The sequence below is a fragment of the Gekko japonicus genome, unplaced genomic scaffold (genome assembly GCF_001447785.1).
Source record: "Gekko japonicus isolate JY-2015 unplaced genomic scaffold, Gekko_japonicus_V1.1 scaffold409, whole genome shotgun sequence".
Lineage (NCBI taxonomy): Eukaryota > Metazoa > Chordata > Lepidosauria > Squamata > Gekkonidae > Gekko > Gekko japonicus.
The window spans coordinates 136,725-151,980 of NW_015161963.1; the positions used below are offsets into that span (position 1 = coordinate 136,725).

At 44.1% G+C, this 15,256-nt stretch overlaps 2 protein-coding genes across 3 annotated transcripts in view; one reads left to right on the plus strand and one right to left on the minus strand.

Moving 5' to 3' along the window:
* RNF185 (ring finger protein 185) overlaps nt 1–759 on the minus strand; it is a 22,347-nt gene extending 21,588 nt beyond the window's left edge. The window contains exon 1 of one of the 2 annotated variants that reach the window (XM_015429593.1): nt 694–759. The gene's annotated coding sequence lies outside the window, so the exon portion shown is untranslated. Of the gene's footprint in view, nt 1–494; nt 592–693 lie in introns of those variants that run through there. The other variant, XM_015429592.1, reaches the window with a different exon arrangement.
* Nucleotides 760–3,084: 2,325 nt separating this feature from the next.
* Nucleotides 3,085–15,256, plus strand: part of LOC107126078 (chromosome unknown open reading frame, human C12orf43) — a 15,166-nt gene continuing 2,994 nt past the window's right edge. The window contains exons 1-6 of the mRNA XM_015429579.1: nt 3,085–3,212; nt 7,604–7,649; nt 10,941–11,039; nt 11,743–11,816; nt 12,493–12,556; nt 14,981–15,251. Coding sequence (XP_015285065.1) covers nt 3,089–3,212; nt 7,604–7,649; nt 10,941–11,039; nt 11,743–11,816; nt 12,493–12,556; nt 14,981–15,251 — 678 coding nt within the window. The 5' untranslated portion in view covers nt 3,085–3,088. The remainder of the gene's footprint in view (nt 3,213–7,603; nt 7,650–10,940; nt 11,040–11,742; nt 11,817–12,492; nt 12,557–14,980; nt 15,252–15,256) is intronic.

A 15,256-nucleotide genomic window follows, 5' to 3' on the forward strand; every position in this document is an offset into this window, starting at 1 on the left:
TTTCTATATTCTTTTTTTTCGACACGGGGGGGGGGGGTGTGATGCACAGCTGCCTGGATTGTACTGATGGTTCTAGCCTCCAGCACCTCTTCCCATGCATACACACAAATAACAATAAACCATAACCTCCCCAGCTTTAACTGTTTCTACGCCACTTTGAAAATCCATGTTTGGACTCTAAAGGTAGATCAACATTTTAAGACCATTCCAGACACGTAGCCTTGTTAGTCTGAGGCAGCAACATAAAACAGGGGCCCAGTGTCACCTTGAAGACTTTACATTTTGTCAGACTATAAGGTGCCACTGGACCCTTCTTTTAAGGTAAAACTCTTCTGCACACACTTAACAAGAAAATAAGTGCTGCTGAATGAAGGCCAGGGCCCATCTAGTCCATCTTCCTGCTTCCAAGCAGTGCCCAGACAGTTGTCCTTCGGTAGCCCATAAACAACCCGGAAACCTTCCCTCTCCCCGGCTGCTTGTCGCCAGTAGCCGACCTTCCTGGCCAGGTCATCCAGTATGAAAGGCGAAGCTTTGAGGAAGGCATTGAGCTCCGGCACCTCTCACGACCCCCATCTCTCCCTTCCTTCAAACTGCCTGACCCATCCCGATCGAGGCTCCTCCCTTGGCAAGTGGACTGCTCAACCCACCCCCTCCTCTTCTCAGCCATGATTGGCCTAGGCAGGGGTCTCTCACCGGGAAGGGGGCCACCGCTGGCTCCTTCCGCGACTCAGAAGCCCTCTCACAGAAATGTCGGCCCCCAGCTCGACTGTCTTACTCCGCCTCCCGAGTTTACAACTGTCACCTGATTTTTTCTTCTACCGGAAGTCGGGCTATGTCGGAAGGGACTACTTCCAGAGTAGCACAAAGTGTCCGCTGTAAGGAAAGGTCCGCTTGGAGGCGGGAGCAGCCGCAGCAACTAGAGTTCTGACAGCTAAAGGGATCGCTTGAGAGAGATGAGAAACTTGTTGGTAGCATTACTGAGAGTTTAATTAATTTCAGTTGCCCAGAACCTTTGGTTTTTGAATGTGTACCTTTTGTTCTGAAATAATTTCCTGTATTAAAATGTTCGTGCATATGTGCAGAACTTATTTCTTTATCACGTTTTGATTTCTCAAAATAATTAGTGTTCCTTACTATTGACAAAAGGAGCTGCGGTGGCTCAAGTGGTTAAGACGCTGAACTGCAGGCTGTGGAAGGTCAGTAGTTCAGCAGTTCGAGACCCGAGTGTGCCGCATGACGGAGTGAGCTCCCGTCTCTAGTTCCAGCTCCTGCCAACCTAGCAGTTCGAAAGCAAGACATTGCAAGTAGATAAATAGGTACCACTTCAGTGGGAAGGTAACAGCGTACCGTGCGCCTTGGTGTTTAGTCATGCCGCCCACATGACCACAGAAACGTCTTCGGACAGCGCTGGCTCTTCGGCTTTGAAACGGAGATGAGCACCGCAACCCTAGAGTCGGATTCGACTGGCTTTCGAGCAAGGGAACCTTTACCTTTACCTTACTATTGACCAGTCAGCAGTATTTGGGATATAGTTTCTCTGCCCTAGGGCTATCTCCTTGTTTTGAAACTATTTTTGAGCTACTGCAGTTGCTGTAACGTGAAGCTACTCTTCAATGCTGTCCAGAAGCAACTCTGGACTCCCCAGATGTGTATGGGGGTGGGAGTCCTCAACATTCGCATTAATTTCAAGTACTTAATAGTACTCTGGCGCTCTACTGGGCCTCCTCTCAGTGGGTCAGAACTGCATTACCATCTAAGGACCAAATCTTGAAAGAGATAACATCTGTGAGTCTTTAACTTTAACTTGCACCGGATGAATGTTGTTGTATTTTATTGGTGTTCTGTTTTATTTTTTGTATATTGTATTTTAACTAAATTTGATGGAACCTGCCCCGATCCTGCTATGAGGGGAGGGAGGGGGGGAGCAAGAAAGAAAGATGATTACCAGTTGTTGGGGGTTTTTTGTGGTATTTTGTGTATGTGCTTGCAAGCCTGGAAGTCATGGTGACTTCTGCTGACTCCTAGTGGGGCTAAGACATTTCAGAGAGGTGGCTTATATTACCTGCCTCTATCTCTCGGCCCTGGTATTTCTTGGAGGTCACCCTTCTAAGTACTTGCTTAGCTTCCGAGATCGGGCTTGCCTGGGCTGTCCAGGTCCAGGGAAGGGCATTACCAGTTTTCTTTCCAACGAAGTTCAAAGTACTGGTGCTCATTGCAAAAGCCATTTTGGGGCATTGTCCAAAATATTTAAAAGAGTGTTTTGTTCCACATGTTTTCCAATTTACCAACATCATTAATTTGCTGGTGGTTACATTTCACATCAAGTGGCTGGCCACTTCAAACTGGTCTTTAGGTTACAGAGTCCAATGGGATTTCTAAGGATTTCACTGGTTTTCTGAGTGTACTGGACCTACTGAGCTAGATGTGTGTTGACTGCTAATTATAATTTGCTGGCTATGGATTTGGTTGTATCTTCTATTTACTACTGTATATGTAATTTCATTATTTACTGTTTTATTATGTTTTTGAGCCTTGCTCTGGAAACATTTTGTTATTAAAATGAGAACAATAAATTATCAAACCTATAAAACTACTAGTGTTATTCAACAGCTGCCCCTGTGTCTCAAGAAGAATTTCTATGTAGATATTTGATACAATAAACAAGTTGCCAGATTTCTTCCTTTCTCTCTTCCTTCCTCCCTTTCTTCCTCTGAAATCTTTATGGTAGAAATTCAGAAGGGGAAGGTTTCCGCATTATACATGCCAGGAAAAATGTTTGCCTCCTGACCTGGTTTTTGTGCAGACGTTAAAGGCACATATGAACCAGCCTTATCGGAGAGATAAAATTAATTTTATGATTATTATTTTTCTTGTGAGGCTGGAATTAAACTATTCCATAATGTGTGTTTGAGCCTTAAGCTCCTCCTCATGTATAGCTTGTTACATGGAAATAAAGCGGGCGGAGTATGGCACGTACTGCTACGTTTAGCTCTGGGGTACCTACTATACCTTCAAAGGCCAGGAGAGAGCGCACCAAACTAGGCCTGAACTACATCTCCCAGCATACTCTGATCCGGAGATTTTCAGCATGGCGGCGGCCACGGGTTCTTCAGACTCTGAAAGCACCGGCGACGAAGAGTGGGAGCGGTTTCGAGAAGCAGTATGGGACGAGGGGCCCCTGGTAGCGGCGGCTTCTCTGAAGTCTTCAGACGGTAGGGAGGGTCGAAAGGTCCTTGGTGCGGCAGCGAGACTAGAGAAAATAGCCGCACGTTCCTTGGTGCGGCCTTTTCATGTTCCTCCAGAAATAATGCATTTTGCCCCCACGAATGAGTGCATGAAATAATGCACAGGGCTTTTCAAAAATGTTGTTGTTCAGTCGCAGTCAAGTCCGACTCTTCGCGACCACATGGACCACATCAGGATTCAGGCCAGGCCCTCCGTCCTCTGAAGTTTGCTCAGTTTCATGTTCGTTGCATCGGTGACACTGTCCAACCATCTCATCCTTTGCCGTCCCCTTCTTCTTTGACCTTCAATCTTTCCCAGCATCAGGGTCTTTTCCAGTGAGTGCTCCCTTCTCATTTGGTGGCCAAAGTATTTGAGCTTCATCTTCATTATCTGGCCTTCCAGGGAACAGTAAGGGTTGATTTTTTTTTAGGATTGACTGATTTGATCTCCTTGCAGTCCAAGGGACTCTTCTCCAGCACCATAGTTCAAAAGAATCTATTCTTCGGCGCTCGGCCTTCCTTATAGTCCAACTCCCGCAGCCATACATGACTACTGGGAATACCACTGCTTTGACCATGCGGACTTTTGTTGGCAGGGTGATGTCTCTACTTTTTATCATGCTGTTTAGGTTTGCCATCGCTTTCCTGCTCTCCTCTTTTACTCTGAGCAAGAGGCTCTTTAGATCCTTTTCACTTTCAGCCATTAGAGTGGTATCATCTGCATATCTGAGGTTGTTGATCTTTTCCCCAGCAATCTTAATTCCCGCTTGTGATTCATCCAGGCCAGCATTTCGCATGATGTACTCTGCATATATATTAAATAAGCAAGGTGACAGTATACATCCTTGTCGTACTCCTTTTCCTATGCTGAACCAATCAGTTGTTCCGTATCCGGTTCTAACTGTCGCTTCTTGGCCCTTATACAGGTTTCTCAAGAGACATGTGAGGTGGTCTGGTACTCCCATCTCTTTAAGGACCTGCCATAGTTTGTTGTGATCCACACAGTCAAAAGCTTTAGCATAGTCAATGAAGCAGAAGTAGATATTTTTCTGGTACTCTCTTGCTTTCTCCATAATCCAGCGAATGTTGGCAATTTGATCTCTAGTTCCTCTACCTCTTCGAAACCCAGCTTGTACTTCTGGTAGTTCTCTATCCACGTACTGTTGAAGCCTAGCTTGTAGGATCTTGAGCATGACCTTGCTAGCGTGTGATATGAGTGCAATTGTGCGATAGTTTGAACATTCCTTGGCGTTGCCCTTCTTTGGGATTGGAATGTATACTGATCTTTTCCAATCCTGTGGCCACTGTTGCGTTTTCCAAATTTGCTGGCAAATGGAGTGCAGCACTTTAACAGCATCATCTTCTAAGACTTTGAATAGCTCAGCTGGAATACCATCACCTCCACTAGCTTTGTTGTTAGCAATGCTTTCTAAGGCCCATTTAATTTCACATTCCAGGATGTCTGGCTCGAGGTCTGTGATTATACCATCGTGGTTGTCAAGGACATTGAGGTCCTTCTTATATAGTTCTTCTGTGTATTCTTGCCATCTTTTCCTAATCTTTTCTGCTTCTGTTAGGTCCCTACCATTTTTGTCCTTTATCATGACCAGCTTTGCATGGAACATTCCCTTGAGTTCTCCAATTTTCTTGAAGAGATCTCTAGTCCTTCCCATTCTATTGTTTTCCTCTATTACTCTGCATTGTTCATTTAGGAAAGCCTCCTTATCTCTCCTTGCTGTTCTTTGGAAATCTGCATTCATTTGGGTAAATCTTCCCTTTTCACCTTTGCCTTTTGCTTTCCTTCTTTCCTCTGCTATTTGTAAAGCCTCATCAGACAGCCACTTTGCTTTCTTGCATTTCTTTTTCTTCAGGATAGTGGTGATTGCTGCCTCCTGTACAATGTCACAAACCTCCGTCCATAGTGCTTCAGGCACTCTATCAAATCTAGTCCCTTAAACCTATTCTTCACCTCTACTGTATATTCATCAAGGATGCGATCTAGGTCAAACCTGGATGGCCTAGTGGTTTTCCCAATTTTCTTCAGTTTAAGTCGGAATTTTGCAGTGAGTAGCTCATGATCTGAGCCACAGTCAGCTCCAGGTCTTGTTTTTACTGACTGTATGGAACTTTGACTGCAAATTATATAGTCAATCTGATTTCGGTGTTGCCCATCTGGTGATGTCCCTGTGTAGAGTCGCCTCTTAGGTTGTTGGGAAAGGGTGTTCGCTATAACCAGCATCTTCTCCTGACAAAATTCTGTTAGCCTTTGCCCTGCTTCATTTTGTTCTCCAAGGCCAAACTTGTCATTCCGGTTAACTTTTGACTTCCTACTTTAGCATTCCAGTCCCCTATGATGATGAGGACATCGTTTTTTGGTAGTAGATTTATGAGGTGTTGTAGGTCTTGATAGAACCAGTCCACTTCAGTCTCTTCTGCATCAGTGGTTGGGGCATAGACTTGGATTACTGTGATGTTAAATGGCAACCTAATCCAGTATCTTTACCAAGAAAACCCTTTACAAAATAGCCCTGAACAAATGGCTTGGTGGCGCGCTGATTTTATTCATCTCCTTTGCATCCAAGTCCATTCTTGCTTTTAGACACAAACCCCAAAAGTAAAAAAGAATCAACAACAAGCAGTAGAGACAGAAAAACAGTAGCAAAGGTGGGGTGGGGGGGTAGCAACCTAGGCCTATCCAGTTTGGTGTAGTGGTTAAGTGTGCGGACTCTAATCTGGGAGAACCGGGTTTGATTCCCCACTCCTCCACTCGCACCTGCTGATGTGACCTTGGGTCAGTCACAAGCTCTGGCACAGCTGTCCTTGAAAAAGAGCAGTTTGTGTCAGAGCTCTCTCAGCCCCACCCACCTCACAGGGTGTCTGTTGTGGGGAGGGGAAGGGAAAGGAGTTTGTAAGCCGCTCTGAGACTCCAAGTGAAGGGCGGGGTATAAATCCAATCTCCTCCTCCTCTACTCGGAAGGCCTAAATTTGGTGTAGTGGTTAAGAGCGTGGACTCATATCTGGGAGAATCAGGTTTGATTTCCCAGTTTTGTCTTCTCCACAGGCAGCCAACTGGGTGACCTTGGGTCAGTCACAAGTTCTCTCAGAGCTGTTCTCTCAGCCCCATCCACCTCACGGGGTGTCTGTTGTGGGGAGGGGGAGGGAAAGGAATTGTAAGCCGCTCTGAGACTCCTTTGGGTAGTGAAGGACGGGGTTTAAATTCAGTCTCCTCTTCTTTTAATCGTCCATGGGACTGCAGCCTTATAATGCCTAGGTATGTCTAAAATTTTCAGGGGGCAACATAGAACTAAGCAATGAGGTGGTCAGAGTCTGTTGTAATACCAATGAGCTCACTTCCCTCAAAAAAGAAGGTACCCAAAGCAAAATCTCTTTGGGAGGTCTTAAAGACTAAGGAGCTTTTGTTTATTGTTAGGAAACCTAGAAGAACCGTATTGGATTACACTTATGCAAATGTTCTGTAGCATCTGCACAGGTCGTGATTATCTCCTTAAAAAAACTCTGACCAACCATGTCACTGCTGCCTTATTTGCAATTATGGCCTCCTGAACAAACATCACCATACATCATTTAAATTGGTTCTAGCTGTATCTTACATACAGGGGTGTAGCCAGAAACTTTTGGTTGGTGGGGCGTGGGGAAACCTGGGCGGGAAACTCTGGCTCCGCTGTGACCTCTAGTCCTCCTATAGCCTTTCAGTTGGAGAGACTCAATTCTGGGCTGCTTTTCTCTGTAAGCTGGGGGGGTGGGGGAATCTCCGATTCTGTCTCGCATTTTGCAGTTTTATTTTAATGTGTTTGCATATTTAAAAAACTATTTTTTGGCCTGGAAAAAAAGAAAATGACACTGAAGCCTCCCTGACTCTGCCTGATGTCATTTTGGAACCCGCCTGTGCATCTCACGTTTCTAAAAAAACCTAAATTGATTTTTTAAAAATGTCCAATGGGGCAATGCTCATCTGTGGGGGGGGCATTGCCCCCAATCCCCCCCCCCCAGTGGCTACGGGTCTGCTTACATAGGAGTCTGAAGGTGACCTGGGAACTAAGGAATTGGCCAAGAACTAAAGCAGGCTGTCTTGCAAACGCCAGGGCCATATTAACATCACCAATCTTTTGTCAAGCTGTTACAGAATACTTTTCTCTGTTGAGTCTCTCATTACATGTTGTGGTGAGGGTGGGTGAGTGACCTGATTTTAACCATTGGGTGAAAACAGCCACTCTAGGATTCTGAATCATTGCCTGTATTCTTCATGTGATCCTTGGCAGATATTGTGTTTATGTTCAAGAGCAACTCATTAATGCTGAATATTTTGTTTAAAGTGAAGTATTTCTAACTTTGATTTTTAAAAAACTTTTTTGTGTCAGGTGACTTCTCAGAGAGCAAGATGCCATCAGTTGTATCTAGTATCAGGTACCTTTCATATTCTACAGTTGACTAAACATCAAGATTCTAACCATATCTATTGGAAGCTGAAAATGGTACATTCATTAGAAACACTAGTGTACAGGCCTCCTGGGGTCGTTCATCCTCTCTGAATGTATATTTGAATACTTTCCCCATATATGTGTCAAATCCTGGCACACAGAAAGTTAAAGCATTGGGAGAGGGAAGACTGTACTTCCTGGCACGTTGACTTTTCTAAGGACTTTAATCAATTAAACATACATTCGGAAGCAAGGTATTCAGAGGTGGACTGCTGCTGAACACAGAATTTCCATTTCATTTTTGAACTTAATAGCAATTGATACACCTATGATTCATGAATTTGTCTTGATGTCTTAAAACCATTGGCTTAGATCGAGATTAATTTGTCAGTTTCCACTGTCGCCGCCACCTGTATTATTCTCAGGGTCTCATATCCCAAACATTTCATGGGAATCAAGAGGAAGGGGGTATAAAGTTCCATTTTCCTGATAAAAACCTTAGTCTGGATCCAACCCATCAGTTTCATGTAGAGAAGAAGAAGAAGAAGAGATTGGATTTATACCCCGCCCTTCACTACCCAAAGGTGTCTCAGAGCGGCTTACAAACTCCTTTCCCTTCCCCTCCCCACAACAGACACCCTGTGAGGTAGGTGAGGCTGAGAGAGCTCTTGACAGAAACTGCTCTTTTTCAAGAACAGCTCTTATCAGAACTATGGCTTGCCCAAGGTCATCCAGCCACGTGCAAGTGGAGGAGTGGGGAATCAAACCCGGTTCTCCCAGATTAGAGTCCGCGCACTTTAACCACTACACCAAACTGGGTCAGGCAGGATTTTGACTCTGGGCCTTTTAAACATGTTAAATCTAAAATGGAGCAGGTGGATACCTAATTTTAGTTGCTGAATGTGAAGCCAGAACCTTCACACTTGTTATTGCCAACAGTGAAGAGCTCCAGGATTATCTCTTTAAACTGAATGAATGAACAACAATGTGGCAAATGAAGTTCATTGTAGGCAATGCTTCCTCTAAGCTGTGGAGTCTTGTGAGCAAAAATTCTACTTTGCGAGCTACTGGCATTAAAGTTGTGAGTGAGCGATTTGGCTACTGCATAAATTAGTTTGCTCTGGAGCCATCCTTCCTGAGCTAAGACAAAAAATCTGTGAGCTGGAGGCTAAAACTCTGTCAGCTACCTCACAGTAACTCAGCTTAGAGGGAACACTGTAGATAAGTGCAAGGTGATGCACTAGAACTTGAGGATACCCAATGAAGTTGAAGGAATAGGCTTGACAAAGGAAGTACTTTTTAACTCAGTTATTAAAATGTGGAATTTACTGCCAGAGGATGTAGTGATGGCCACAAGCATGGATGATTTAAAAGGGGATTAGATAAATTAATGAAGGATAAATCCATTAGTAGCTACTAGCCATGGTGACTAAAAGGAACCTCCATATTCGGAAGCAGTAAACCTCTGAATACCAGTGCCAGAAGGCAGCATCAGAGGAAAACCTTGGCCTCTGTGCCCTTTTACTTGACCCTGCAGGGCAACTGGTTGGCCTCTCTGTGAGACAGGATGCTGGACTGGATGGAGCAAGGCTATCTTTATGTCTGTACCCCCTTATAGATGAACTTTCTTTTAACTGCCTACCTGTTCAGATTGCTCCGTATGATGAAACTTGACTAACAGAGATGTATTTTCATGAGATCCTTAACAGATGCCCAAATTTATAATCCATACATTTATAATATTTTAAAAAATTAATACCAATGATTACCCTGGCAATTTAGAAATATTTACAAGTTAATGACATTCCAGAAATTAATCAGTCCTTACTGTGGGGTACAATGTAAGCTAGCTTAGGAAGATTCTACAGTGTCTTATCAATAGAAAATTGGTGGGGGAAATGCTTTTAGAGCTGGAAAGAAGTTAGTGATTTATAGATTAAAACAAAAAAAATAGATCTATCACCTGTAGCATCAAAGTTCCTCAGGGACAGTTCCACAAAGACACAAAAGCCATTAATAAACAATTCCAGGAATTTTATTCCAACTTTACAAAGGTGTCATTAATCCTCAAAAAGACTGTTGCTGAGAAAGGTTGAAATGTCGGGGCTCTCGAGACACAGCAGGAAATGTCTTTGGGCTCCTGTTACAGGGCCTGAAATAGAGCAGACAATAAAATGGATGAAAGCAGGTAAAGCACCTGGCCCTGCTGTCTTTTGTATGGAATGGTATAGAGTTCTAATAGATATCTTTTCACCAGTGCTAGCAAAGTTAGCCTCAGAAACCATACCAGAGAGTAGTTTGAGGCTAGTACATCAATAAAACTGAAACCAGGATGTGACCCCTCAGCCAAGTGCCAGCTAAGACCAATCTTCTCTCTTATAAATGTAGATGCCAAATTTTTTACTACCCTTCTGACCAACTGGCTTACCACGATTTAACACCTAACACATGGGATATGTTCCCAAATGGCAAGGAGCAACAGATTTTCTTAGACTCCAGTTCAACATATTAGCTGTTGCTGATCAAAGCCCCTCCCTGGCCAGAGTCATTTCCATGGATGCAGAGAGGTTCTTCACCTGCATTAACAGGAATGTCTTAATGGGGCACCTTAATGGTGGGGTAGCAACCTGTCCTATCCAACTCCCATGCAAAAGCAATTTCACAGATTATTCTTCACACAGTGTCTGCCTCGTGCACGATAACAAATGACCTTAGATGCAATCCATTCCTCTTCAGTGCAGTATAAGACAGAGAAGCCCCTTGCTTCTCTGACACCCCTCCCCATCTCTTAGCACATACCATATGGCAGATACCCAGAATTGAAAACCGAAAATAAAAACTGGCTGTGCTGATGTCAGTAGCCATAGAAGGGTGTAACTCCTGTTACCTGTTTACCTGGAAGACAAATAATTTCAAATGAATCCTTTCCACTAATTTACTCATAACAGAGGAGGCCTGTTTAGGGGTGCTCCCTAACAGGTCTATACTTTCCTAGCTACTCCATGGAACTCTTTTAAAACATTTAGTGCCTCCATCTCTTACACTGGAATTGGTGCCAATGGATATGGAGATAAAACGAATGCTTCCTGTCTGTCCTTAGGGAATTGTACTAAGGCTGTCACTAAACCAATTTATTTTTTTCTTTAAACTTCTGGTTGGCTCATTCCAGAATTTTAAGAATATATTCCAGTTTCTCTAGCTTTTTTTAAACAAGGGCCACTGTTTTCTACCAGGCTTCAAGCCAATTACCATTTGTTTGTGTCTTCTTCTTAAACAGACATAAGGTCAGCAATCGTGGGCAGGATCAGAATGAACTGCAGACCACTCCAGAATTTCGAGCACATGTTGCAAAGAAATTGGGATCCATCCTGGACAGGTATCTGCAACTACTTCCCAAACTTCAGCTCTTTGTTGTGAGATTAGAGGTTTATTGAGGGCTTTCTCCAGATGTAACAGAGCAAAACGTCTGTCAGTAGAAATTGCCTTTTCATGGGAAATCATAAGGCTGCTGCTGCTTACACTGCAAATTGTAGACCCCTTTTGTGCAGAAGGAACACCCTTGTCTGGAGAGAAGTGAGACAGGACTTGAGGAGTGCAATACATGTGCCTTTTTCCAAGATGCCTTGTTTATGGCAAAGTTCTGGAAGTGCTGTTAAGTTTGTAGGTCTTCTCTTGGTGTTAGTTTTGTGCATGATGTGGCTTAGGTAAATCATTATGCATGGAGTTAGTTACCCAAGGGTACCTTTCTTTTTAAAATAAGAAGCTGGGCTCCAACACCTGATCTTTTGGTTCCCTACCAGACCCCTCTTTTAAGACCTCACCTTGCCTCATTGTAGTGCAGTGGAAGTTGGACAGAACCCCTCAGCAGATTGTGCCCTATAGGCCACATTTTAACTGCCCCACTGGCACTCAAAATCTGCTGTTTGAAGTGGCCCTCTGCCTACCTCTGCATGAACTGGGCATTATTTATCCATTGTAAAGCCAAGTAAGAATTGCTGGAAAAGGAGTGTTGTGCATGTTATTTAATATTAACCTAAACCTTCACAATATTATGTTGAAATCATGCTCTTCCCCTTAAGTTCGATCACCATCTTGGAGGAAGTGTTGGTACATGTGAAGACTTCCACAAAAGCCTCAGAGACTGATGATGACGGTGAGTTCCCTACTAGATTTGCATTTGCTGCTTGTCTTTATGCCAGTCCTGGTGTTATCCTGCTTCTCCCTGCATCCTGAATATCTGTACATCAGGAACTCCGGGGAGGCTCTGCACTGGGGTTGTAGCATAGCCAGTGAATGCTCTGTGGCTGAGTATGCTGGGGCCTCGGGCACAAAAGGAATGTATACATACAACATCAGCCTCTGTGACTGGCTAGAGCAGGTACAGCTGCAATGACTGATGTTGGAGTCTCTGGGTTGTGGAGCATTGTGGAGCAGAGGTCCATCGGTGGCTATTAGCTACAAGGTATAGATAGGGACTCTGGGGCAAGGGATGCTCTGTATTCCCAGTGCTTGGGGGGGGCAACAGTGGGAGGGCTTCTAGTGTCCTGGCCCCCCTGATGGACCTCCTGATGGCACCTGGTATTTTTGGCCACTGTGTGACACAGAGTGTTGGACTGGATGGGCCATTGGCCTGATCCAACATTGGCGTCTCTTATGTTCTTATTGTGGGGAGGGCGGGGTACAAATGAGATTAGTAAATAAATGAAATAAATTTGAGTACAGTAGTTCCTGGTGTGGGCCTGATTTATTGGTTGCATTAATTTCTTCTCCTCCTTCCCCCCCTCTTTTTAATGGATTAGGCTTTCGTTTCTTTTCCTCATCTATCCCAGGAGCCAGTGAAAAGCCAGAACCTTCACCCTTGCAAAGCAGACAACTGCAGCATTCCAGCTCCAGGTGAGACATTACTGTGGTGTGTTTGTCCCTTAGAGGCTGTTGTAGAGAGAGTGAGTGTGAATGTAAAATCTCTATTACACAAGTCAGGTTGGAGGCCGCCAGTGATGGGACTTGCCTTCTAAGGGAGTGCCACCATTCTGCGCACATTGTAGAGATGCCTCTGTACTGGCTTTGTAGGGTTTCCTGGGCTCGTCAAAATGCTATTTTTGACCTTTAACGTACTGGATGGGTCCCATGGCAAAAAGAGGTCATCATCTCACACTGTTGCCCAGCTGAGAGCACCGTGCCCATTCATATACTAAGTTTAGATAATGAAGATACTGGGGAAATGCTTCATAGCTTTTTTTTGCTCTTCCCTTGGAGCACCATTTCTCAGACTGGGGTCTGCAAAGTTATCCAGAGGGTCCTTGAGCCCTCTATAAGGACAGAGTAGGCCCATTTTGTGCCCATCAGATGGACATGGAAACAACCCTCTCAGTTTTCTTCTAATGAGGGCAAAGAACTCCCTGCCTTAGAGGAGGAGACAGAATTGGCTTCCATGTCTTTTTGAATGTAGAACGTTCACAGAGCTGCCACTGCCCGCAGAAACCACACTCCCAAGATCATTTCAGAGCACTACTAGAAATGTGTTGATTGGTTGCTGGGACCTGATCACTCAACTCAAAGAACTCTTATATGAGTTGAGTGATACCAAAGGAGGTACAGTTATAATGCAGTCACCAAAGTTACTTACGTATAAAACTGTTTTTCACTCTTATTTTCCCATGTAAAGGATTTGAGCATAGAGATAGATGATGCCAATTTGTGTCAATATACAATAACAGCCAATCTTGGTTTCCAGCTGAATACCAAAAGTTCAAGATTTGTGTGATGTCAGTCTTTTTCTATTTCTGTAAGCAATTCAGCAAACTTTCCCAGGTACTTGCTATCTCTGTTCAGCTGGATGCTGGCTGGAAGTTATTAATCAGCTAGGAAGTTTCTTGCTGGCTCCAGCACAAAGTTCCTTCCAATCAAAGGGTGAGCTTGATCAGGGCTTGGGTCACAACCTTTGGAGTTGGGGTCATATAGAATCAGCCACCCTGTTAGACTTGACCTTGTAGTCATGTGCAGACAATACAATACTTTTTACTTAAACTTGCTCATAAGACGTAGTGGGTAGGGGTCTCATATTATTTTGGAGATGCAAGGGGGTGGAGGCCTCCCTGAGACATGAATGCTTGCTGCACACACTTTGAAAAGGGGCCAACGGCAGTGAGGAAGGGAAGGATTTGGGAGTCTGATAAAAATATTACAATGAAGTTCTCAGGTTGAGAACTGCTGTCTTGAAGCATTTCCAGAGCAAAGCCCTGAGCTTCATTGGTTGAGGCCTTGCAATGGTTGCCATGGAATTTACAAATTCAGGTGTACAAATTCATAACATTTGATATGACATACATCAAGGGTGTTGGTTTTGATCTTTTGGGTTTGAATATCTAAAAACATATTTGTAGCTAGCTCGAGTCCTTTAGACATATTAATTTAAGTCTGTTAATGTTCCTATAAATGGGAAGAGAGCCAGATTGGCTGCTGAACCACACAAGTAAAGAGGTACACCCCAGGATCTCTTTACAGCAATGGAGAGCTCCTGTGTGAGAGATGTCAGGGCACCCACCCCAGACAGAATCTTTTTCTGGTCCAATTCACACCATCTGCACTCAACTCAGATATCCTGTGAAAACAAATCACATGATGTCTTGTGTCCCCAGGATAATCAGAATCCCTTGAATTTTGTTCCTCTAGTTTCCCCTCTCCCATAAGTTTCTCCTCCCCCAAGTCTTCTCTTGGCTGTCTCATTGTTTCATTAGCCTGTAAAATGCAGCTTCCCTTGGCGACCACATGTCTTGTTTATTCAGTTGGATTGGATTGGCTTTTCTAGTTCGTAAAGTTTGGAAAACTGGTTTTCATAGAGTAGGTGTCACATACGTTACAGCCACAAGAATATTTCTACCCATATGGGATCTTTCTATCTGTCAAGCTTAGGAGTTTGGAGCACCCAAGAAATTTTATTGTTGTTGTTGTAGTTGGATTTCACAGCTACTCCATCCCAAGGGGTCATAGTTCTTACCAAAATTTGGTAATGTTTTGTAGGGTGGAAAGGAGATACAATATGGCAAAAAACTTTGCAGCCCAAAATTGCTCCTTCCTCTGGTTAGACTGCAATATCTGTATACAACTTAAACTTGCCTACATTTGCTGTGGTCACATACTCCTGTGTGTACTGGGTTGTGTGTGCCAAAGGAGCAGCCTGGAATCCTCCCAAACTCTGTACACCCTTGAAATGCATAGTATCCAACTACGCAGGTTGCCCTGAAATTCTGATGTACATTTTTAGTGAATGTGAAAGGAACAGGTTTCACTCCTCAATTTGCTTGTTAACTCTTCCAGTGAGACAGATGAAGACCAAGAATGGCAGAGATGCCAAGAGGCTGTTGTGTCAGCAGCAGACATCTTGAAGCAAAGTGGCCTGCAGGCACCGCTCCTGGAGCTCAGCAATGGCCACAAGTGTGAAACCACAGAGTCCTGCCAGAAGAAGAAGAAGAAGAGAAGGAAGAAGGCAAAAGTGAAAGAAGAGAGTGACAGTGAGCAGGGCATAATAGAAAAGCCACGTAAGAACAAGGTCAGCGTGCGGACTGAGAAGCCCTCATGCCTCAGCGGGGTGCA